Genomic DNA, 25,320 nt, shown 5'->3' on the forward strand with positions numbered 1-25,320 from the left:
GAAAGTCTGTGTTGCCCAGCGACAGCCCCAAAACATCACTGCTCTAGAGGATATCTGCATGGAGGAATGGGCCAAAATACCAGCAACAGTGTGTGAAAACCTTGTGAAGACTTACAGAAAACGTTTGACCTGTGTCATTGCCAACAAAGGGTATATAACAAAGTATTGAGAAACTTTTGTTATTGACCAAATACTTATTTTCCACCATAATTTGCAAATAAATTCATTAAAAATCCTACAATGTGATTTTCTGGATTTTTTTTCTAATTTTGTCTGTCATAGTTGACGTGTACCTATGATGAAAATTACAGGCCTCTCTCATCTTTTTAAGTGGGAGAACTTGCACAATTTGTGGCTGACTAAATACTTTTTTCCCCCACTGTAAATGTGCCTTTAGAGGCCATGCAATTCAGTACTCATCTCAAAAACAAAAGCAATTTAGGTCAAAAGAGTTTATACTAACAAAGGAAATAGAAAGTCTAACAGAACAGATAGATGGCAATAAAAACTGTAACATAGAGGCTCAGAATAAATTAGAAGAAAAACAAAAATAAATTGAGAAACTTATTCAAGAAAGATCAAGTGTAAAATATTATAAAAAATAAAGCAAACTGGATGGAATATGGGGAAAAATGCACAACATTCTTTTTTAATCTTCAACATAGGAATGCTACCAAAAATAATTTAATGAAACTGGTTACAATTGACAGAGTCACCCATGATTCACCAAATGATATTTTGAAGGAGGAAACAAAGTACTTTAAGCATATGTTTTATTTTCAGTCGCCTCCATCTCCACTAACTGAAGCTAATTGTAGAGATTTTTTTCTATTGATAATGTAAAATTAACAGCCATATGTGAAGGTGAAATTACAGAGGAGGAACTGCTAGATGCAATTAAAGACTTTAAGTCCGGGAAAACTCCAGGGTTGGATGGCATACCAGTCGAGGTATACCAAACCTTTTTTGATATACTAAGAGGACTGTTATTAGCATGTTTTAACCACTCCTATGTAAATGGTAGATTATCTGACACTCAAGAAGAAGGTCTGATCTCATTATTACTGAAACAGGATACAAGTGGAAAATATAAAGATCCAGTCCATTAAAAAAATTGGAGACCCCTTACACTTCAGTGTTGTGATGCAAAAATTCTAGCAAAATGTATAGCGCATAGAATTAAAAAGGTATTGTCGGATATTATTCATTCTAATCAGACAGGTTTTTTACATGGAAGATACATTGGAGATAACATAAGGCAAGTATTGGAAACAATAGAACACTATGGAAAATATAAAAGCATTAGACCTATCACTAAAAGCTTCAGTCATACAAAAGTTATACTTAAATCCAAACTGGTTCTCAAGCAAATTAGTAAGATTGTCTCACCCAATGTTCAAGAATGGCCTTTTTTCCCTTTATTAAGATTACAACCACTCATTTTCAGTTATTTGAAAAGGAAATAATCTCCCAAATATCACTATTTCTAAAACAAGCCGTAGAAAGTTGGTTGCAATTTCAATTTAATCCTCCAGAAACGACAGAACAAATAATGCAACAAATATTGTGGTTAAATTCAAATATACTAATTGACAAAAAAACTTAATTTTTTGGCAGAATGTTTAAAAAAGGTATAATCTTCGTAAATGATATTATCGGTAGGACTGGTGGAGTTATGTCGCACATGCAGCTAACAAAAACATATGGAAATGTCTGCCTTACCCAAAATTACAACCAAATAATTGCAGCCTTACTGCAAATATGGAAGAGGAAAGTGGAAGGGGGAGAAAGTAAGGAACTTGTCTGTCGGCCTTGCAATAAAGAACATAATTGGTTAAGGAAAACTGTGATAAATAAAAAAGTATATCAGTTTCATTTAAGGACCAAGGGATTGACAGCCGTCCCATATAGATTGCAAAATAGTTGGGAAGAGATTTTTGAGGTACCGATCCCATGGCATAGTGTTTATGAACTGACACGCAAAACGACACCGGATTCAAAAATTAGAATCTTTCAATTTAAATTATTATATAAAATTCTTGCTACCAATATAATGTTATTTATATGGGGGATACAATCTTCCCAGCTCTGCAGATTTTGCTGTGGAGAGACAGAATCATTAGATCATTTGTTTTGGTTCTGTCCATTTGTAGCTTGTTTTTGGACACAGATCCAGGAATGGCTAAAGGATTGCAATATTTACCTGGAGCTAACCTTGCAGATAGCATTACTGGGTGATCTGAAAAGTCATAGTCAATCGATCAATAATATAATAATACTTTTAGCAAAAATGTTTATTTTTAATTCACAATCTGCAGAAACAATGAGAATAGAAAGGTTCAGAACTTTTGTAAAACATCACAGTACAGTTTTAAATATATATGGCAAATATAAATCCTATATGGATGGTGTTAAGAGATAGATGGGAGGTGTTGAATGGAGTTGAAGGATGGGACTAATAACAACTAACAACAAATAATAACAAGATAACTAATAATGTAAGCATACTGTGTCCATAATAAGTATATAGGTTGTATGTTGGGAGCTTTTGGGAAAGAGCACAGTTAGAAATATATGGCATATAGAAGCAAACCAAAAAAAAGAGACCAAAGATAACCCTGAAGGAGCTGTAAAGCTCCACAGCGGAGATTGGAGTATCTGTCCATAGGACCACTTTAAGCCGTACACAGAAAAAAGGCATTGCTTAAAGAAAAAAATAAGCAAACACGTTTGGTGTTCACCAAAAGGCATGTGGGAGACTCCCCAAACATATGGAAGAAGGTACTCTGGTCAGATGAGACTAAAATTGAGCTTTTTGGCCATCAAGGAAAACGCTATGTCTGGCGCAAACCCAACACCTCTCATCACCCCGAGAACACCATCCCCACAGTGAAGCATGGTGGTGGCAGAATCATGCTGTGGGGATGTTTTTCATCGGCAGGGACTGGGAAACTGGTCAGAATTGAAGGAATGATGGATGGCGCTAAATACAGGGAAATTCTTGAGGGAAACCTGTTTCAGTCATCCAGAGATTTGAGACTGGGACGGAGGTTCATTGTTATGCACACTGCTTTTTTTTTTTGGTCTTATTTCTTGTTTGTTTCACAAGAAATAATATTTTGCATCTTCAAAGTGGTAGGCATGTTGTGTAAATCAAATGATACAAACCCCCCCCAAAATCTATTTTAATTCCAGGTTGTAAGGCAACAAAATAGGAAAAATGCCAAGGGGGGTGAATACTTTCGCAAGCCACTATCTCTCACTCACCCACACACACACACACTCACTATCTCTTTATTTTCTCTTCCTCCCTCCCGCTCCCTTCATGTGTGTGTAGATGTATGTAAACCTGCTGTTCTGGTACCAGTTCTTCTGTGGTTTCTCGGGGAGCGTTATGACCAACTCCTGGGTGCTCATCTTCTTCAACCTCCTCTTCACCTCCGCCCCTCCCCTTCTCTATGGGATTCTGGACAAAGACGTGTCTGCAGACACCCTCATTAAGTTCCCGGAGCTCTACAAATCTGGACAGAATTCCAAGGTGTGTGAAGGTGGAATCTGGGAGTATTAGGACAAAGATTTCCAACTCCGGTCCTATGGTACATTTTTTTTCTAGCCCAGCACTAACACACACACTAATTTATATATATATATTTATGTATCTCTCCAGGCCTACCTCGCTTCTACCTTCTGGCTGACGATGCTGGACGCTATTTACCAAAGCCTTGTCTGTTTCTTTGTTCCTTACTTTGTGAGTAGATGTACACTAGATTTGCACTAGTAGTTGTATTCCCATTGATTTATTGTGTTTTGTGTTCTGTGTCTACATTGTGTAATCCTATACCCTGAGAATGGGTCAGTGAGGTGGTGTTGTTCTCTGTAATCTGGGAGTAGTTTTGGTTGAATAGGGCATCATGGTATACCCTGCCTATAAAGACATCAAAGGATTTCCTCATTCATAATGAACTTTGTTTTGGTCTTTATTTTTGGTCAGGCATATGCAGGGTCAGATGCAGACATGCTCTCCTTTGGTTCTCCCATCAATGCCTCGTCCCTCCTCATCATCCTACTGCACCAGGTCATCGAGAGCCGCACACTGGTGAGACTCACACCTGACCTGACCCACCCATAGGTTGATAATGATACTGCATTTTGAAGGGGGCAACTAGAGGACTACACTAGTGTGAGGAATGTAGCTATAAGTGCACCTGGGATCCTGTTCCATGTTATATACACTATTTTCTCTCTCTCTCTCTCTCTCTATATATATATATATATATATATATATATATATATATACACAGTGGGGGGAAAAAGTATTTAGTCAGCCACCAATTGTGCAAGTTCTCCCACTTAAAAAGATGAGAGAGGCCTGTAATTTTCATCATAGGTACACGTCAACTATGACAGACAAATTGAGAGAAAAAAAATCCAGAAAATCACATTGTAGGATTTTTAATGAATTTATTTGCACATTATGGTGGAAAATAAGTATTTGGTCACCTACAAACAAGCAAGATTTCTGGCTCTCACAGACCTGTAACTTCTTCTTTAAGAGGCTCCTCTGTCCTCCACTCGTTACCTGTATTAATGGCACCTGTTTGAACTTGTTATCAGTATAAAAGACACCTGTCCACAACCTCAAACAGTTACACTCCAAACTCCACTATGGCCAAGACCAAAGAGCTGTCAAAGGACACCAGAAACAAAATTGTAGACCTGCACCAGGCTGGGAAGACTGAATCTGCAATAGGTAATTGTTTTGAAGAAATCAACTGTGGGAGCAATTATTAGGAAATGGAAGACATACAAGACCACTTATAATCTCCCTCGATCTGGGGCTCCACGCAAGATCTCACCCTGTGGGGTCAAAATGATCACAAGAACGGTGAGCAAAAATACCAGAACCACACAGGTGGACCTAGTGAATGACCTGCAGAGAGCTGGGACCAAAGTAACAGTGCCAGACGTGTCCCCCTGCTTAAGCCAGTACATGTCCAGGCCCGTCTGAAGTTTGCTAGAGTGCATTTGGATGATCCAGAAGAGGATTGGGAGAATATCATATGGTCAGATGAAACCAAAATAGAACTTTTTGGTAAAAACTCAACTCGTCGTGTTTGGAGGACAAAGAATGCTGAGTTGCATCCAAAGAACACCATACCTACTGTGAAGCACGGGGGTGGAAACATCATGCTTTGGGACTGTTTTTCTGCAAAGGGACCAGGACGACTGATCCGTGTAAAGGAAAGAATGAATGGGGCCATGTATCGTGAGATTTTGAGTGAAAACCTCCTTCCATCAGCAAGGGCATTGAAGATGAAACGTGGCTGGGTCTTTCAGCATGACAATGATCCCAAACACACCGTCCGGGCAACGAAGGTGTGGCTTCGTAAGAAGCATTTCAAGGTCCTGGAGTGGCCTAGCCAGTCTCCAGATCTCAACCCCATAGAAAATCTTTGGAGGGAGTTGAAAGTTTGTGTTGCCCAGCGACAGCCCCAAAACATCAATGCTCTAGAGGAGATCTGCATGGAGGAATGGGCCAAAATACCAGCAACAGTGTGTGAAAACCTTGTGAAGACTTACAGAAAACGTTTGACCTGTGTCATCGCCAACAAAGGGTATATAACAAAGTATTGAGAAACTTTTGTTATTGACCAAATACTTATTTTCCACCATAATTTGCAAATAAATTCATTAACAATCCTACAATGTGATTTTCTGGAAAAAAAATTCTCATTTTGTCTGTCATAGTTTACGTGTACTTATGATGAGAATTACAGGCCTCTCTCATCTTTTTAAGTGGGAGAACTTGCACAATTGGTGGCTGACTAAATACTTCCCCCCCCCCCCACTGTGTATATATATATATATATATATATATATATATATATATATGATCTGTGCTATGTTCCTGTGTTACAGACCTGGCTACATGCGTTATTGCTGATGGGTAGTGCTCTCTTCTACTTCTCTTTCACCCTGGTCTTCAGTGTGGTGTGTGTGACGTGTAGCCCCCCCACCAATCCCCTTGGTGTGGACAAGCTACAGATGTCCCAACCACTCTTCTACGGAGTGTGTGCCCTCACCACCATGCTGGCACTGCTACCAAGGTATACACTCACAAACACAGTGGTGCCAACCTTTTTCAGAGAGAATTGATGCTAGATTTGAGACCCACATCATAAAACCATCTTTAATTTAAAAGTATTTTTTTTAACCTTTTCTACCTTCCCTTTCTTACTGCCACTCTTTCAGATTCCTGTTCCATGCCCTGCGCAACAGCATCTGCCCCTCTGACACACTGAAGGCTGCTCTGATGGACCAGCTCAATCCAGATGACTACTGTAGAAGGATGCAGCGCTGGAACCAGACCCAGGCCCAGAGTAAAACCAGGAGTCTCGTCATCAACGTGGAAGACTCAGACATCAAGGTCCCTGACCCTGACTTCAGACTCCCTTCAGAGCTGAAGGAATGCAGTGCTGCCACTGGCTCTTTGCTCTCCTGACCTCAGAGGCTACAGGGGGTTGCTACCACAGGAGGCTACTGAGGGGAGGACGGCTCATAATAATGGCTGGAATGGAGTGAATGGAATGGGATCAACCACATGGAAAACATGTTTTGATATGTTCGATACCATTCCATTAATTCCGTCTTACCCAATGAAGGTGCCACCACCTGTGGTGGCTACATTTTACATTTACATTTTAGTCATTTAGCAGATGCTCTTATCCAGAGCGACTTACAGTTAGTGAGTGCATACATTATATATTTTTTTTTCATACTGGCCCCCCGTGGGAATTGAACCCACAACCCTGGCGTTGCAAACGCCATACTCTACCAACTGAGCCAGATCCCTACAGGGGGAGGCTGCAGGGTTCAACCCTAACACCCTTCAAAACTAGCTGCCTTGCATGGGTTGCTCAATGATTATGATGATGGTTAAGATCACCATACTGTCTATCCAGGGGAAAGAGATGGATATGTTTCTCACACGTGCCTAGAGTTGTCATGGATGTATAGCCTTGCCTGGTACTTGAGAAAAGATTGGTGATGTGGACATACTGAATCCACACACATGCGTCGTGGGTAAAGACACAGACATTCATAAATGTGTCTCTGCGGTACGCTAGTACTTTGACACAATCAGGTGTGAGGCTCCTTCATATTGCACTACACCCGAACATTCCGCTAGGCGTGGTCCACTCTGGCCCTCTTCAGAGTGCACTGAGCATGTAGGGAACAGAATGCTAGCAGCTATCATAGGCTTAGTCCCTAGTAGCTAGCTACTCTCAGATGATTGCTGATAGGTTGATTTAGCGACTGTTGAACTCCTCATCCTGTCACCAAGTTATGAATGGGAGCTGTGAAACAATCGTTATATGTTACGTGATATCAGAAGGTTGACAAACATTTTTTTTTTTTATTGTTGTTTTGTTTGTTCCATGGAAACATCTACTGTACTAAACTGGTTATATTCCTCTACTGAATCATGTTACGCAATCACAGGTAATGTGAAAGAAGATTTGAATGTTATTTTTGCACTGCTTTGTTGAGAACGATGAAACGATATGCTGGAGTGTGTGCAATGTTTGGAATGTGTTTACAATCCTTGAGCTGCTGTGACGAGTACTGAGTATACGAAGGCCTACCTTCAAACTCAGTGCCTCTTTGGTTGACATCATAGGAAAATCAAAAGAAATCAGCCAAGACCTCAGAAAAAAAATGGTAGACCTCCACAAGTCTGGTTCATCCTTGGGAGCAATTTCCAAATGCCTGAAGGTACCATGTTCATCTGTACAAACAATAGTACGCAAGTATAAACACCATGGGACCATGCAGCCGTCATACCGCTCAGGAAGGAGATGCGTTCTGTCTCCTAGAGATGACGTGTGAAAAGTGCAAATCAATCCCAGAACAAAGGAAAGTATCTACAGTGAGGGAAAAAAGTATTTGATCCCCTGCTGATTTTGTACGTTTGCCCACTGACAAAGACATGATCAGTCTATCATTTTAATGGTAGGTTTATTTGAACAGTGAGAGACAGAATAACAACAAAAAAATCCAGAAAAACGCATGTCAAAAATGTTATAAATTGATTTGCATTTTAATGAGGGAAATAAGTATTTGACCCCTCTGCAAAACATGACTTAGTACTTGGTGGCAAAACCCTTGTTGGCAATCACAGAGGTCAGACGTTTCTTGTAGTTGGCCACCAGGTTTGCACACATCTCAGGAGGGATTCTGTTCCACTCCTCTTTGCAGATCTTCTCCAAGTCATTAAGGTTCCGGGCTGACGTTTGGCAACTCGAACCTTCAGCTCCCTCCACAGATTCTCTATGGGATTAAGGTTTGGAGACTGGCTAGGCCACTCCAGGACCTTAATGTGCTTCTTCTTGAGCCACTCCTTTGTTGCCTTGGCCGTGTGTTTTGGGTCATTGTCATGCTGGAATACCCATCCATGACCCATTTTCAATGCCCTGGCTGAGGGAAGGAGGTTCTCACCCAAGATTTGACGGTACATGGCCCCGTCCATCGTCCCTTTGATGCGGTGAAGTTGTCCTGTCCCCTTAGCAGAAAAACACCCCCAAAGCATAATGTTTCCACCTCCATGTTTGACGGTGGGGATGGTGTTCTTGGGGTCATAGGCAGCATTCCTCCTACTCCAAACACGGCGAGTTGAGTTGATGCCAAAGAGCTCGATTTTGGTCTCATCTGACCACAACACTTTCACCCAGTTCTCCTCTGAATCATTCAGATGTTCATTGGCAAACTTCAGACGGCCCTGTATATGTGCTTTCTTGAGCAGGGGGACCTTGCGGGCGCTGCAGGATTTCAGTCCTTCACGGCGTAGTGTGTTACCAATTGTTTTCTTGGTGACTATGGTCCCAGCTGCCTTGAGATCATTGACAAGATCCTCCCGTGTAGTTCTGGGCTGATTCCTCACCGTTCTCATAATCATTGCAACTCCACGAGGTGAGATCTTGCATGGAGCCCCAGGCCGAGGGAGATTGACAGTCTTTTGTGTTTCTTCCATTTGCAAATAATCGCACCAACTGTTGTCACCTTCTCACCAGCTGCTTGGTGATGGTCTTGTAGCCCATTCCAGCCTTGTGTAGGTCTACAATCTTGTCCCTGACATCCTTGGAGAGCTCTTTGGTCTTGGCCATGGTGGAGAGTTTGGAATCGTATTGATTGATTGCTTCTGTGGACAGGTGTCTTTTATACAGGTAACAAGCTGAGATTAGGAGCACTCCCTTTAAGAGTGTGCTCCTAATCTCAGCTCGTTACCTGTATAAAAGACACCTGGGACCCAGAAATATTTCTGATTGAGAGGGGGTCAAATACTTATTTCCCTCATTAAAACGCAAATCAATTTATTTTTGACATGCGTTTTCCTGATTTTTGTTGTTGTTATTCTGTCTCTCACTGTTCAAATAAACCTCCCATTAAAATTATAGACTGATAATTTCTTTGTCAGTGGGCAAACGTACAAAATCAGCAGGGGATCAAATACTTTTTTCCATCACTGTATCTATATCCACAGTAAAAGGAGTCCTATATTGACATAAGCTGAAAGACCGCTCAGCAAGGAAGAAGCCACTCATCCAAAACCGCCATAAAGGGGCGGCAGGTAGCTTAGTGGGTAAGAGCGTTGTGCCAGTAACCGAAAGGTCGCTGGTTCTAATCCCCGAGCCGACTAGGTGAAAAATCTGTCGATGTGCCCTTAAGCAAGGCACTTAACCCTAATTGCTCCTGTAAGTCGCTCTGGATAAGAGCGTCTGCTAAATGACTAAAATGTAAATGTAATAAAAAAGCTAGACTACGGTTTGCAACTGCACATGGGGACAAAGATCGTAATTTTTGGAGAAATGTCTTCTGGTCTGATGAAACAAAAATAGAACTGTTTGGCCATAATGACCATCGTTATGTTTGGAGGAAAAAGGGGGTCGCTTGCAAGCAGAAGAACACCATCCAAACCGTGAAGCACAGGAGTGGCAGCATCATGCCGTGGGGGTGCTTTGCTGCAGGAGGGACTGGTGCACTTCACAAAATAGATGGCATCATGAGGAAGGAAAATGATGTGGATATATTGAAGCAACATCTCAAGACATCAGTCAGGAAGTTAAAGCTTGGTCGCAAATGGGTCTTCCAAATGGACAATGACCCCAAGCATACTTCCAAAGTTGTGGAAAAATGGCTTAAGGACAACAAAGTCAAGGTATTGGAGTGGCCATCACAAAGCCCTGACCTCAATCCTATAGAAAATGTGTTGTCAGAACTGAAAAAGCGTGTGCGAGCAAGGAGGCCTACAAACCTGACTCAGTTACACCAGCTCTGTCAGGAGGAATGGGCCAAAATTCACCCAACTTATTGTGGAAGGCTACCTGAAACGTTTGACCCAAGTTAAACAATTTGAAGGCAATGCTACCAAATACTAATTGAGTGTATGTAAACTTCTGACCCACTGGGAATGTGATGAAAGAAAAAAGCTGAAATAAATAATTCTCTCTACTATTATTCTGACATTTCACATTCTTAAAATAAAGTGGTGATCCTAACTGACCTAAGAGAGGGAATTTTACTAGGATTAAATGTCAGGAATTGTGAAAAACAGAGTTTAAATGTATTTGGCTAAGGTGTATGTAAACTTCCGACTTACATTTACATTTTACATTTACATCATTTAGCAGACGCTCTTATCCAGAGCGACTTCAACTGTAGGTTGGGGTCCAGAATTACCCAGCCGGAACCCAGCTCCTCTCCTCAGGGCCATACCCCTCCCAGTCCACCAGGTAACGGAGCCATCCCCCACAGAACCTGGAGTCCAGCAGATCCCTCACAGCATACTCCGGACTCCCGTCAATGTCCAGGGGTGGAGGGGGCGTACCCCGGGGGATGGCGTCCGCCAGAGTACCAGGAACCACCGGCCTGAGGAGAGACACATGAAAAGTAGGTAGTGAGGGGGAAGGAGCAGCCGGTACGACACCTCATTAATCCGCTGGAGGACCTTAAACGGCCCCGCAAACCCGGGGCTCAGTTTCTTGCAGGGCAGGCGGAGAGGGAGGTTTAGAGTGGACAGCCAGACGCGATCACCAAGCTGGAATACGGGAACCTCACTGCGGTGGTGGTCAGCTTGGTCCTTCTGCCGACTAATGGCCCTCTGGAGGCAGACATGGGCGGCATCCCAGACCTGTCCGGTCCTGAAGAACCACTCGTCAACAGCGGGCGCATCGGTCTGGCTGGGCGGGGCCAGGGCCGGACAGGTCTGCATTGGAAGGGAGTGAGCCCCGTGGAGGAGTGAACGAGGGCGTTGGCAGGCGCTGGGTCCTCCTGAGCCGCCAGGGGGATGTCTTCATCCACATCCCAAACAACAGGTGCAACGATGAGAGACTGGGGCAGGATAGGACCCCCCAGATCCTTCCTCTCTCCGGTATGGTGCATCCTGGAGAGTGTCGGCTTTCACATTCTGGGATCCTGGGCGGTAGGACAGAATGAATTGGAAGCGAGTGAGAAATTGGGCCGACCTGGCTTGACGAGGGTTCATCCGTTTCGCTGCCCGTATGTGCTCCAAATTCCGGTGGTCAGTAAGAATCCAGAATGGATGGACTGCGCCCTCCAGCCAGTGTCTCCATTCCTCCAGAGCGAGGACCACCGCCAACAGCTCCCTGTCTCCAACTCCATAGTTCCTCTCTGCGGGGGTAAGCTTTTTAAAGAAAAAGGCATAGGGATATATTTTCTCTGGCTTGCCGTGCCGCTGGGAGAGGACCGCACCCTCGTCCAATGCGTCCACCTCTAGGATGAACAGACAAGATGGATCTGGGTGTTTTAGGATGGGCGCTGTGGTAAACCTCTCCTTCAGCCTCTTGAAGGCAGCGTCAGCCTCAGGGTTCCAGGCCAGCTTCTGAGGCCCACCCTTAAGGAGAGAGGTGAGCGGGGCGGCTATGGAGCTGAGGGACCTGATGAAACGCCGGTAGAAAACTGGCGAAGCTCTGTAGACCCTTGATGGTGGTGGGAACTGGCCATGACCTGACGGTGTCCGTCTTCGCTCTTTCCATGAACACCCCCTGAGGACTGATCCTGTATCCCAGGAAGGAGATGGCTTGTTGGTGGAATTCGCATTTCTCCCCCTTTACCAACAGGCTGTGTTCCCGGAGGCAGAGTAGGACAGCTCTGACGTCCCTGATGTGCTCCTCGAACGTAGCCGAGTAGATCAGGATATCGTCGACGTACACCACCACCTGTCTACTCAGCATGGCTCGGAACACGTCATTGATGAAGGACTGGAACACAGAGGGTGCGTTGGCGAGGCCGTAGGGCATGACGCAGTATTCATAGTGGCCTGAGGTAGTGCTGAATGCCGTCTTCCACTCGTCTCCTTCCCGGATTCGGATCAGGTTGTAGGCACTCCTCAGGTCCGACTTGGTCAAGTACCGGGCCCCGCGTAGCTGCTCGATGGCCGATGGAACCAGAGGAAGGGGGTACCGGTACTTGGTGGTGACTGCGTTCAGCCCCCTGTAGTCAATGCACGGCCTCAGTCCTCCGTCTTTTTTGGCCATGAAGAAGAAGCTGGCGGAGGCAGGAGAGGTAGAGCGTCTGATGAACCCCTGTTTCAGGGTCTCCGCCACATACTTCTCCATAGCCTCAGTCTCCGCCATGGAAAGGGGGTAAATGTGACTGTTCGGGGGGTGTTGTCCCTCCAGCGGGTCAATGGCGCAGTCCCAGGGCATGTGCGGAGGGAGACACGTAGCCTTTGATGAAGAGAAGACATCGGCGAGATCTGCGTACTCACATGAAATGTTGGGCTGGAGGGCGGACTCCGGACTCTCTACTGACGTGGAACAACAAACCACCAGCAGGCAGGTCTTCCGGCATGAGGTGGACCAGGCTGTGATCCTCTTGGTGATCCAATTGATGGTGGGGTTGTGTAGTCTGAGCCAGGGCAATCCCAAGACGATCTGGTGAAGGGGTTACGTGACGATGTGGAATGACAGCTCCTCGTGGTGCTCCAGTAGTGTGGGAATGGTGATGGTGATGGGGAGAGTGACGTGTAGCAGAGAAAGCAGTGGCACGGTGGGCAACCCCCATTCAGAGACCAGCTCCCTATCTATAAGTTTCCCCGCTGATCCAGAATCTGTCATTGCAGTTGAAATGGAAGAGAAGGAATAACCAGTCACTGTTTTGGGAACTAAAAACAATGGTTTTGTGATAGATGACATAACACTCACGGAGCGGCTACGGGAGTCATACCGCCTAGATTGGGAGCCACCAGGAGATCTGTGGTCCGTGGTGGTATAGGGGGTGCAGCCCACCTCCATGAGTGAGGACTCGGAGGCAGGGCGGCTTCCATAGCTCAGATGGGGTGAGCGTCGAGGCTCTGGGAGGTGTTGGGAACGCTGTCTGTCTCTCAACATGTCGTCAAGACAGATGGACGTGGCGATGAGGGTATCAAGGTCCATCTCATTGTCCCGACATGCGAGTTCCGTCTTGATGTCCTCCCGTAAGCCTCTCCTGAAAACTGTGCGGAAGACGCCGCCACCGTGCGAAAGCTCAGAGCGTACTCGGACGCGGGCCCCTCTCCCTGTTGTAGCTGGAGGAGATGCTCACCCCTGTCCTTTCCCTCCGTGGGATGATCAAACACCGCCCTGAACTGAGCGAGGAAGGTGGAGAAGGGAAGTGCCTTTCCTTTAAGTAGCGAAATCACCAGCGCCATCCTGGCTTGGTCAGATGGATATGCCCCAGGCTGACGCTCCAGATAAAGTGAAACCTGTAGTAGGAAGCCGCTACATTTAGTAGTTTTACCATCATAGCGCTCCGGTATCAGAAGTGGGTGATAGTACGGGAATAGGTGGATTGGGTGCACTCGCCGCTCCCTGAGGTGTAACCGGAGCGCTGGAGCACTTCCTGCATGGTGGTGTTCAACTGGGCAAGCTGCTGCTGGTGCTGGTTGAGGCACTGGGAACCTCATGCTGCATCCATTTTCGTGAGTTGTGTGTAATTCTGTGACGAGTACTGAGTATACGAAGAGGTAGGACGCAGATGCAGGAATTAACAAGGTAAAGGTTTACTTAACAATGAGAAAGAGAATAACAAAGAGCGAGTAAACGACACGACGCTAACAATTACACACAACAATGAACGAACAGTCCAGGGCTATATAGTGGTGGTGATGAGATGATGAGGTGCAGGTGTGCTGGAGGTGATTCGGGTGTGTTGGGTTTCCATTCCTGTGTGCCGAGGTGGTGCGCTCAGACCGGTGGCTCAGTAGACCGGTGAATCGGAGCGCCAGAGGGGAGCAACGGGAGGAGACATGACAGCTGCGTACACTTCTTTGTAAAGTTAGCATCAAGCTATGACTCCTTTTGTGTTTAGGCACAGCTATTTGTTGTTGGTATTTCTTAAACAAACACACCAAAATGAAATTGTGAACAACGCATATTATTGCATATGAACCGTGGAGACGGGGAGGTCACATAGAGTACCAGCATCATAATACCCATAAAACCTAGTGGTCGAACAAGGAAATGGTTCTAATCATTTTTCCACCCTTCATTCTTCACTTAGGAGATTTTAGGAACACTTAAAATAAGGACTGTGTTTCGTGTAGGCTTACCCTGGTGTGACGTTTTGATAACCGTGTAAATCTCTCTAGGACAAAGTGACTTTTATCAATATATTTGCCTGTATTTACCCCCCCCAAAAAAATAAATGCTAATTACCTGCTAATGTGGCTATCATAAAGAACTACAAATGCCATGATAAAAGTCACCTTGTCGGAGAGAGATTTACATGGTTATCAAAACGTCACGCCAGGATAAGTTTAAACAAAACACAGCCCTTATTTTAAGTGTTTCTAAAATTCCCTATGGGAAAAATGAATGGTGGAAAAACGATTGGAATCATTTCCCTGTTTCACCGCTAGGTTTTATGGGTATTATGACACCTCCACTGTGGGGCTCTATAGAAGGGCAAAATCCAAATGCTGTAAAGTGGACTTCCCCTCCTAACCACTGATCTCTGTGGCTTGGATAGGTGATAACAATATGTAAATTTATGAATCACACTTAAATCTATTTTGACAGGAGTTTACATGGATTTGGCATGGAACTGACCTTTCCCACCACTATTACATACCAACCTGCTGTTAGCTGTAGGCATGTTCGGTAAAGGAGCCTTGAAGTCCATTTAAACATGGGACGTATTGATTTATTTAACCTTTATTTTCTCGTTTAGGTACAATCTCTTTTCAAGAGAGACCTGGCCAAAGTGGCAGCACACGTTGAGTTATAAGACAAGGACCAAAATGCAATGTAAATTTACACGCTGGAAAATGAAAATGTAATGTGGGAAGATGATAGAGATCCTGGGGCTTCTAAAGCAAGACAACCAAATGTGCAACTTAATAGGCTTCAGATATGGCCCTCCTGTATGTGAAGTAGGCTTTACGAATGTTCTCTTGCCTGTAGCTCAGTTGGTAGAGCATGGTGCTTGCAACACCAGGGTTGTGGGTTCGATTCCCATGGGGGGCCAGTATTAAAAATGTATGCACTCACTTAACTGTAAGTCGCTCTGGATAAGAGTGTCTGCTAAATGGCTAAAATGTAAGATGGACATTGCCATTTATATCTGCTTCTGAGAAGTGACCTCTATGCAACAGCCTCTACCACATGCAAGTCTGACCTGGTTTGGTCTTCTTTAGATAGATTAATCCTCAGTATTTTATGTGATTTAAATTACTCTTATTTTTTTAAATAATTTTTTACAGTCAAATCCTGCATGTCAAATCCTATGCAACATGGAAAAGGCAGCTGAGTTGACCTATAGTGAAATTGGAAAAGTTTCAGAGAAATGATTATAAATTAGTTGTGAACTTGTTTATAATAAAATCATAATTTTATATCAACTTAATTCCAAATGTGTGTACTGCTTTAAATACAATAGCAAATCAAATGTTCTGTGATGTTAATAATTTAAACTTAGTGGTGTTTAATGTCATTATCTTTTGTGTACAATAATGAGGGTTATTATATGACAGCAAACTTGCCTAGTTTTCTAAACAAGGGTTAAGGGGCCTCAGTCAACCCCTCTATCTCCTCCCCTCCTCTACCTCTTTATTTACATTTACATTTACATTTTAGTCATTTAGCAGACGCTCTTATCCAGAGCGACTTACAGTTAGCACATACATTATTTTATCGAACCCACAACCCTGGCGTTGCAAACGCCATGCTCCACCAACTGAGCTACATCCCCTGCCGGCCATTCCCTCCCCTACCCTGGACGACGCTGGGCCAATTGTGCGCCGCCCCATGGGTCTCCCGGTCGCGGCCGGCTACGACATTTATTTTAAAATGTGAGAAATGTAAAGAACAGTTTAATCCTAGAAGCAAGCTGTGGACCTTGAGATCACAGTGGGCACATGACTATGGCACAGACATATAGTAGGCTTACAGTATGTTCTGTTTTGTTGTGGAGTGACGTGGCATGTCTGATTTGAACTTCCTAGCCAGCAGCCGAGACAACTTCCTCGTATGGTAGTTTTCTTTTGGTCAGGCAGTCAGCATGTCGATTTCGGGCCATGCTTTTAGAATGTTGAGTCGACTCGGTAACCTGACAGGTGGAGACTGAGAAGCGCACAGGTGGAGACTGAGAAGAGCACAGGTGAACTGCCATCGTTTACAAGATGAGCTACTACAGTGATACGCCAAGTGTCGACGATGAGTTGGAGTCGCTAGAGTAAGAATGTCTTTCTTATAATTTTGCCTATTCGTAAATCTTATTTTAGAGCCTATCTGATCAAAAGGAAATTAAAGTATTCTTCATAGGTAGTGCGTTTTAGCATTGTTCAGGAAGGAACGCTAGGCCAAGATCTGAAAGGCGTTCTAGAGAAGGAAATCCCTTCACTAGGCATCATGGTATTGTTTTCAACCCCAAACTTAAAAATGAATGATATAAAGCCATTGAATCTTAAATAATATAATTTAAATGCCTAATATAAGCTAGTTCAACTGTAATATAAGCTAGTTCAACTGTACCCCAAGAACCCAAGATATAAGCTTGTTTTACTCCATTGTTTGTTAATAATATAATTGTAAACAAACACGGTATAGTTTCAAACTATTTTTATCGAATGGGTGTCCTTGCATATGTAGCTCCGTAGATTAATTTGAGTGGTTACATTTCTCTAGCTCTAGCTCCATCCTTCACCTGTTTACCAAAAAAGAAGTGGGGTGACTGCTTTATTGTTGTTTGAATTCCAAACTGCCTCTTTGAATGAAGGCAAAATAAATATTCAAGTTCTCACTACATGTCATTCTGTTGTACCTATTCTAGTGCAGGTGTTGGCGCTGAGTTTATTGAAGTGTGAAATAAATTCCACTCTGCCATCTGCAATGCAAATACCCAACTTTCACATCTACATTAGTTGCGGTGATTTTTTCTGCAGCTGTCTTGTTTGTTTGGGGGGAAACAGCTTTGAAGTGACCTCTAAAGTGCCTTTGCATGGTGAAGTCACTTGAGAACAATTGGTCAGTGTTTCTTACACACACACACACACTGCAGCGGTTCATTACATGGTGGCACTTTACTTTTCAGATCTTACGGTGTGTGCATGTTTCTCTTGTCAGTAATTATTTGGGTTTAACATGCACTTCCTGCTAGTCTATTGCACCTTAGCGGTACATCACTTCACACCCAGTGACATGTCTGCTGTGGATTTCATGAGTCTGCTCACCACTCACATTAGTGATGCATGTCTGTTAGCTGCTGTACTCTGATTGGCTTTGTCCGTCTTCCACCTCTCCCAGATGGTACCACTTTGACCTGTCCCGCCATGCCGCTGAAGCTCTCCTCCTATCCAATGGGAAGGATGGCAGCTATCTCCTCCGAAACAGTCATGATGGTCCTGGCAGCTTCGCCCTCTCTGTCAGGTGGGCCTACCTAACCCGTCCCTCTTAAAAAGTAAAAGGTCTCCCTCCCTCTTCCATGCCCCATTTCAGATGGATTCCCATTCACCACATGCTTGTTTCTGTCCTTATACAGAGCCAAGGATTCAGTTAAACATTTCCATGTGACACGGAAAAGCAATGGCTACGCTTTCGGCTTCAATGAGTTTGCGTCCTTCCAGGACTTTGTCAGCCATTTTGCCAACCAACCTCTGCTGGGCAGTGAGACAGGTTGGCTTGAGACCAGTCCTTCAGACCTTACTGAATCCTAACTCTAAACATTAACCATTTCCTAGCTGTTTATTTATATTTTCAATGACTGAAATATATCCCATGGTATACCCTCAAGACCCCTAACATGAACCTTGACCTTTCACTCAACCAGGTACCCTCATTGTCCTTAAATGCCCGTATCCATGGCGTGTAGAAGAGCCGTCCATCTATGAGTCTGTGCGGGTTCACACAGCCATGCAGACAGGACGAACAGAGAGCGACCTGGTGGCTAACGCTCCATCGGTATGATCACAAGCTCATTTATTAGTGAAGCAAACACATGGGTTAATCATAACAACATAATTACTTAGGTCAAGTATCACAAACCTCATGAGATGACATTGTTTTTTATTGATTTTGTTCACAGTTTGGAACAAAGGAGGGCTATCTGGTAAAGTTAGGAGCAGTCGTAAAGGTGAGAGAAATACACAGCTGTACAGGCCAGGTTTAAAGTTGTTCTGGTTGAAAGACTTTCAATTTATGGTATTTTTTCAGAACTGGAAGCAGAGGTGGTTCACATTAAACAGAAATGAACTCAAATACTTTAAGGACAAAATGGTGAGTAGAAACCATATCTCTGATAGCGGTCATGGTTTATGATGCAGATGTAATATCATGAATAGCTAGATTTTATTTAATGTCAGTGTTTGTGACAGGATGATGTTGCCATCTCTCATTTGCTCTCCTGTCTTAGTTTGATGAGCCTATTCGCACCCTGGATCTGACAGCATGCTCTGCAGTCCAGTTTGACTACTCCAAGGACAGAGTCAACTGCTTCTGGTGAGCGCCAATCCATTGAGCCAAGAGTGGGCCTACCAACTCTGGTGATTAAGGCCTTTACAGACTTTTGACTAACTATTGACTGACTATTAATAATACTGTTTTGACTATAATACACTGCTGTTAAAGGTCAGCCTTTCCTTCAGGTTTTTTTTTGCCACTGGCGCTAGTTTCAATGTTCAATCTTGAATTTGGTAAACCTCAGTAGGCATTTTTAAACATGTTATCTGTTGATTTCACTTCCGCTTACAGAGGAATATAAAATATGGATAGTGGTGACCGATGGCAGTGGCAGATAAGAGGAAGTGGAACCAGAGTGATGACAGGAGAAGTCCTAACCTCCACTCGGCTATTTTCTTTTGTTGCTGGGTCTCTTTCTGTATCTGTTGATATTAAACCTTGCATTAATACTCATTCGGTCTCTTATTTAGTTTGGTGTTCCCTGAGAGGACATTTTATCTGTGTGCCAAGAGTGGTGTGGAGGCAGATGAGTGGATCAAGATAATACGATGGAAACTGGTGAGCCCATAATCCACTATCACTATTCAAATGTATAAAACAGAAACAAAGCTTGAACTGGCTACCTTAATCCAAATGCTTAACTAATGGGGGTAGAGCCTAAAAAATGAATGAATGTTTATCGTTTTCAGTCACAGATAAGAAAAGGAAAATGACAACGTGAAGTGGATGAGCTGTGACCGATGTCAGACAAGAGGCATATTCCCACAGTGAACTAATTGATCTTAACCTTAAGTCTGGTAGCTTGTCACTCCTGTTATCCACAGATATCCTCTCTGCTCCCAAGACAAAAGTCAATGGGGCTCTCTGACCATCAAAAAAAGAATGTCCATTTTTGACAATGTAATTTTCAGGACATGCACAATGACAATGTTTTGGATCTAATCTTTTTTTTTTTATATAGACTTAAGTTCCTCCAGGAATTGTATTTTCTCTAGATTGACTGACATCTTCACTAGTTGACATTTACTTGATCTTAATTTTACTTAACAAGATGTAACCCTCATACTGTGAATAAATATTTATTTTAATAAAGAAATTAGCAACATAAATGGGTCACTAATTAATTACAAAAAACACAAGCAAGGAAGGGGTTACATTCAAGTATTAGAAAATTAAGGCAACAAAGAATACAGCATCATGACACTATCAAACAACATGTACTGTATCGATGTCTTTCAGCAAAAGAGCTCTTTTTTTATGTGTGGCCAATGCAAAGGTGGAGAAGAAGCCTGGCCGTAGAGCATATTCTGGTGCGTTATTGTTCGCCACTGAAGGAGAATATATCATGTACACTGAGCACAACACATTGGACAAGGACAAGAAAAGGTCAACTAAATTACCTAGCTTTTAGAACAAAACACAGTTGTGAGGGAGACCTACCTTTAATAACTGGGACACCATCCCTGTCTGTCACTACGATTGCATGAAGACCCTCAGCACTGGTGGATAAGGAGAAAAAGAGCAGACTCCTTAGTCATAATTCAAACTACTGAACTTCACTTTTCACATTAGGGAATCACAAGTTCAATATTAGGTTTCAGCAACAGAAGAATCACAATGAACACATAATCATACCACAAACAAACATACCTTGATAACTGTTTGTACAAGTATCTCTTCAAGTCCTGCAACAAAATGTGTCAATGTGTTAGAATTACACAGACAAGATAGGTAGCTACCAGGGGCGCAACTTTGGTTTTAGAAGTGGGGGGGACATACAGTTGAAGTCGGAAGTTTACATACACATTAGCCAAATACATTTAAACTCTGTTTTTCACAACTTCTGACTTTTAATCCTAGTAAAAATTCCCTCTCTTAGGTCAGTTAGGATCACCACTTTATTTTAAGAATATGAAATGTCAGAATAATAGTAGAGAGAATTATTTATTTCAGCTTTTATTTCTTTCATCACATTCCCAGTGGGTCAGAAGTGTACATACACTCAATTAGTATTTGGTAGCATTGCCTTTCAATTGTTTAACTTGGGTCAAACGTTTCGGGTGGCCTTCCACTAGCTTCCCACAATTAGTTAGATGAATGTTGGCCCATTCCTACTGACAGAGCTGGTGTAACTGAGTCAGGTTTGTAGGCCTCCTTGCTCGCACACGCTTTTTCAGTTCTGCCCACACATTTTCTATAGGATTGAGGTCAGGGCTTTGTGATGGCCACTCCAATACCTTGACTTTGTTGTCCTTAAGCCATTTTGCCACAACTTTGGAAGTATGCTTGGGGTCATTGTCCATTTGGAAGACCCATTTGCGACCAAGCTTTAACTTCCTGACTGATGTCTTGAGATGTTGCTTCAATATATCCACATAATTTTCCTTCCTCATGATGCCATCTATTTTGTGAAGTGCACCAGTCCCTCCTGCAGCAAAGCACCCCCACAACATAACGATGGTCATTATGACCAAACAGTTCTATTTTTGTTTCATCAGACCAGAGGACATTTCTCAAAAAAGTACGATCTTTGTCCCCATGTGCAGTTGCAAACCGTAGTCTGGCTATTTTGGAGCAGTGGCTTCTTCCTTGCTGAGCGGCCTTTCAGGTTATGTCGATATAGGACTCCTTTTACTGTGGATATAGATACTTTTGTACCGGTTTCCCCCAGCATCTTCAGAAGGTCCTTTGCTGTTGTTCTGGGATTGATTTGCACTTTTCGCACCAAAGTACGTTCATCTCTAGGAGACAGTCTCCTTCCTGAGCAGTATGACGGCTGCGTGGTCCCATGGTGTTTATACTTGCGTACTATTGTTTGTACAGATGAACGTGGTACATTCAGGCGTTTGGAAATTGCTCCCAAGGATGAACCAGACTTGTGGAGGTCTACAATGTTTGTTCTGAGGTCTTGGCTGATTTCTTTTGATTTTCCCATGATGTCAAGCAAAAGGCACTGAGTTTGAAGGTAGGCCTTGAAATACAGCCACAGGTACACCTCCAATTGACTCAAATGATGTCAATTAGCCTATCAGAAGCTTCTAAAGCTATCATTTTCTGGAATTTTCCAAGTTGTTTAAAGGCACAGTCAACTTAGTGTATGTAAACTTCTGACTCACTGGACTTGTGATATAGTGAATTATAAGTGAAATAATCTGTCTGTAAACAATTGTTGGAAAAATTACTTGTGTCATGCACAAAGTAGATGTCCTAACCGACTTGCCAAAACTATAGTTTGTTAACAAGAAATTTGTGGAGTGGTTGAAAAACGAGTTTTAATGACTCCAACCTAAGTGTATGTAAACTTCCGACTTCTATTTTTTTGTCACATAAACACTCCAAACAGCCTATAAGGCCGCTCGGAGCCGTCCGCATGGTCCTAAAGCACACCGTTGCAATGTGGGGGGGACATGTCCCCCCTGTCCTCAGTGAAAGTTGCGCCCCTGGTAGCTACTACACTGGTGTAGCAACTGGCTATGACTTCAGCTATCTAGAGATTAATGTAATCAATGATTGTGTTCAAATCATTTATACTTACATCAGCCATGGTGGAAATGTTATGTATTTTATTCCACCGTCAATTGCTAGAAGAGAACTGAATTACGGTAAGGGTGTCTGTAAATGTCGAGAATATAAGTCTTTTTTGTGCTCTTCCAAGCTTTCCTTGCTATTTCGTTGACAGCTAGCTCCAGCTGATACTGGGTTAAGCAAGGTAGCTAGCTAGTTCGTTGGACTTGGTTGTTTTTCATATGTGGTACCAAATGTAAATGTATGACTACCTTGTAGATGTATGAATGCTAATGCACTGTTACCCTTTTTTTTTTTTTTTTTTTTTAAACAACAACATTAAGCAGCTTTGCCCACAAGGAAATAATTTAACTGGCTTGACCCATGTTGAGCCAGCAACATCCGATTTAAGCTGTTCGAAAATCCTTCAAAATAAGAGCCATGTAAACCGTGGAAATGGTTAATTCTGTTCAGTAGCACCCAGTATCCAAAACCATTGCATTTCTGCAAATGGCTGTAATTTGCATAAGACATATTACTAAACCTAGCAAAATGGAAAAGGAAAAAATAGGGAATTAAGAAATAGATTAAACAGAAAGTGGGCTACTTAGTCTACTTCTCTGGGGTTATCATGCCCCCAGCTCAAATATAGGAAGCTATTTATAGTACATCCCCACACAGCCTTCAAATGTTCTTTCAAAACTCTCCCCTGACAACATAACAGGAGGTCTTGCTCAGAATTTTCTTCAAGGTTTGAAATCTGAACTCAACAATAAGGCAATCCCAGTTACTAATTATGATCTGGCCTTAGCAGTTTGAGTGAATCCTACTGTTTGAATAATATCTGGCTTGCCTTTTCTGCTGTAGTGTCAGTATGATGTTGGTCAAAGGATAAAGCGCAATAGGTCGTCTATTTGTATTTTAATTTGTAGCTTATATAATGGTGATTTGGTTGGCAACTCGTTTTGTGATATAATATGTGGGAACTGAGCACCCTTCCTCAAAAGGCTAGCCCCTTGCGTCACTCTACTGTTACAGTCATGATCTTTATCTTCATATTTTCTGCCTACTCCATAGCAATGGGGGATTTTCAGAAATTTGAACAGGACTTCTACCTGTCAGGGTATTACATTGATGACCAGGGACAGGTGGCCTTAGACTACAATGGCTCTGACCCTAACCCAGAGTATGAGGATGAGTAAGTATATGGAGTAAACTCTTTCCTGAGTGGTGGTGTAACACACTTCATTCAGCTTTTAGACTGGGGAGATTTGAAAGTGTCAATAAGTCTAACTCATTATATTATTTTGTTCTCTGAAGAAGATAAATTACATTATGTCAGGATAGAAAGGGAGGGGTACAAGTGGGGCATATCCCTCTCATCTTCCCCTACTGTTTTGGACAAGTAGGTACATTTAGCCAGTAAGATTTGTGTTTTGTTATTAGTGGCATAGATGTGTTCATGCCTGGTGTGTTCGCCCCCTCTATGGGCCAGCCGTACACAGGGCAAGTTTACCAGCCCACAACGCCCGCTGGGACGTATCAATACACAGCTGGAACAGACGGATCATACGAAGAAGAGCTTCCGTTGCTGGAAGGTAAGACCTGAGTCACCAGTACTGCTCTAAACTGGTGGTTTATTCAACACATTGAAAGCTTTAACAGAACTAAAATTAACGTAAGAACATATTTCAACGTGAAAGTGTATATAGGTCTTCTCATCTTCACATCTGTTGTGTATTTGTGCAGAGCTTGGCATGAATTTTTAGCACATTTGGCAGAAGACGTTGACAGTGCTGAACCCTATGATGCCTGATGCCAGCAGATGGCAGCATCATGAATGAGACCGACCTGACGAGCCCTATTCTGTTCTGTATCACTCTGGGTGCCACTTTACTCACGGTGAAGAACCTCCCCAGCAGCTCGTGTGTGTGTGTGTGTGTGTGTTTTCACAGCCCAAGTCATCATTAATCATTATTCAGATAAAAAGCATTTGTAGCTTTGCTGTATGTAACTGTGCATGTACTGTACTGAAAGTGCACTGTAACTAAATGTATTTACTCTCTTATATAGGCAAGCAAATCCCACTTTGGCTATGTCTATGGGATCAGTGCCATCGGCTGTATGGCCATCTACACCCTGTTGACCCTGATGAGTTCCCTGACTGTGTCCTATGGCTGTGTAGCCAGCGTGCTGGGCTACTGCCTCCCCCCCATGGTGGCACTATCTGCATTTGCAGTCGTCTTTTCCCTACAGTGAGTAGGCCTTGCAGTCCAAAAACAATGAAAAGGTTGCCTAAATAATATTGCGTAGAAAAACTACGGTTTGCTCATCTTGATTTCTGTTCTGTCATGTCCTTTTGTTTGATTTACATCCAGAGGGATCATCGGAATGATCCTGGCCTTGCTGGTGATTGGCTTGTGCAGTTTCTCAGCTTCATCTCTACCCTGGCTATGGAGGGCCAGCAGCTGTTGGTAGCGTACCCCTGTGCCATGCTCTATGGAGTCTTTGCCTTGCTAACAGTGTTCTAAAGCCCACTATTGTCACTGACTGTCAACAGAGATCCAATTTCTGAGGCACTACATTGGGCAATACGTGTCTGGTATGGGTGTCAGTCTGGTATTGAGTTATAGTTATATATGGAGTTTTGTTTGTTGTATTCCTAGATTTTTTTTTGTAATGGGGCTCAGTTTTTCCATAGGGGTTACTTTACATTGTGAAAAATGTAATCTGGGTGTGTAGTTGGTTGCTGTTAAATTTAATTTGAAATGTTACATTGTGTCAAAGGGCAACACTGACTTCAATTGAAATTATGGAACTAATGAACACCATGTTGAAAAGCTATAAAACTTTATTTAGCGTT

At 43.1% G+C, this 25,320-nt stretch overlaps 2 protein-coding genes and 1 pseudogene across 4 annotated transcripts in view; all 3 read left to right on the top strand.

The window, feature by feature from the left end:
• The window catches only part of atp10d (ATPase phospholipid transporting 10D), a 44,775-nt gene extending 34,260 nt beyond the window's left edge, over positions 1–10,515 (top strand). Inside the window, exons 18-22 of the mRNA XM_084181892.1 lie at positions 3,338–3,538; positions 3,668–3,748; positions 3,992–4,096; positions 5,920–6,107; positions 6,253–10,515. Of these exons, the coding sequence (XP_084038018.1) occupies positions 3,338–3,538; positions 3,668–3,748; positions 3,992–4,096; positions 5,920–6,107; positions 6,253–6,502 (825 nt within the window). The 3' untranslated portion in view covers positions 6,503–10,515. The remainder of the gene's footprint in view (positions 1–3,337; positions 3,539–3,667; positions 3,749–3,991; positions 4,097–5,919; positions 6,108–6,252) is intronic.
• Positions 10,516–16,114: 5,599 nt separating this feature from the next.
• dapp1 (dual adaptor of phosphotyrosine and 3-phosphoinositides) lies at positions 16,115–20,052 on the top strand. 2 transcript variants are annotated; one of them, XM_084181634.1, is made up of 9 exons: positions 16,115–16,731; positions 17,802–17,924; positions 18,037–18,170; positions 18,325–18,455; positions 18,580–18,627; positions 18,708–18,770; positions 18,907–18,992; positions 19,424–19,511; positions 19,643–20,052. In XM_084181634.1, the coding sequence occupies exons 1-9, from the start codon at positions 16,679–16,681 to the stop codon at positions 19,664–19,666; spliced, it is 750 nt and encodes a 249-aa protein (XP_084037760.1). In that variant the 5' UTR covers positions 16,115–16,678; the 3' UTR covers positions 19,667–20,052. The 2 variants fall into 2 exon arrangements, with proteins under 2 accessions (XP_084037760.1, XP_084037761.1); XM_084181635.1 differs by lacking the exons at positions 19,424–19,511; positions 19,643–20,052 and adding an exon at positions 19,245–19,417.
• A 3,484-nt stretch (positions 20,053–23,536) lies between these two features.
• LOC311145441 (protein YIPF5-like) lies at positions 23,537–24,988 on the top strand (annotated as a pseudogene). The gene is made up of 5 exons: positions 23,537–23,655; positions 23,904–24,055; positions 24,207–24,359; positions 24,531–24,712; positions 24,836–24,988. The product of its transcript is annotated as a protein YIPF5-like (transcript).
• The last annotated feature ends 332 nt before the right edge of the window (positions 24,989–25,320 follow it).

The sequence above is a fragment of the Coregonus lavaretus genome (genome assembly GCF_964263955.1).
Source record: "Coregonus lavaretus genome assembly, chromosome: 18".
Lineage (NCBI taxonomy): Eukaryota > Metazoa > Chordata > Actinopteri > Salmoniformes > Salmonidae > Coregonus > Coregonus lavaretus.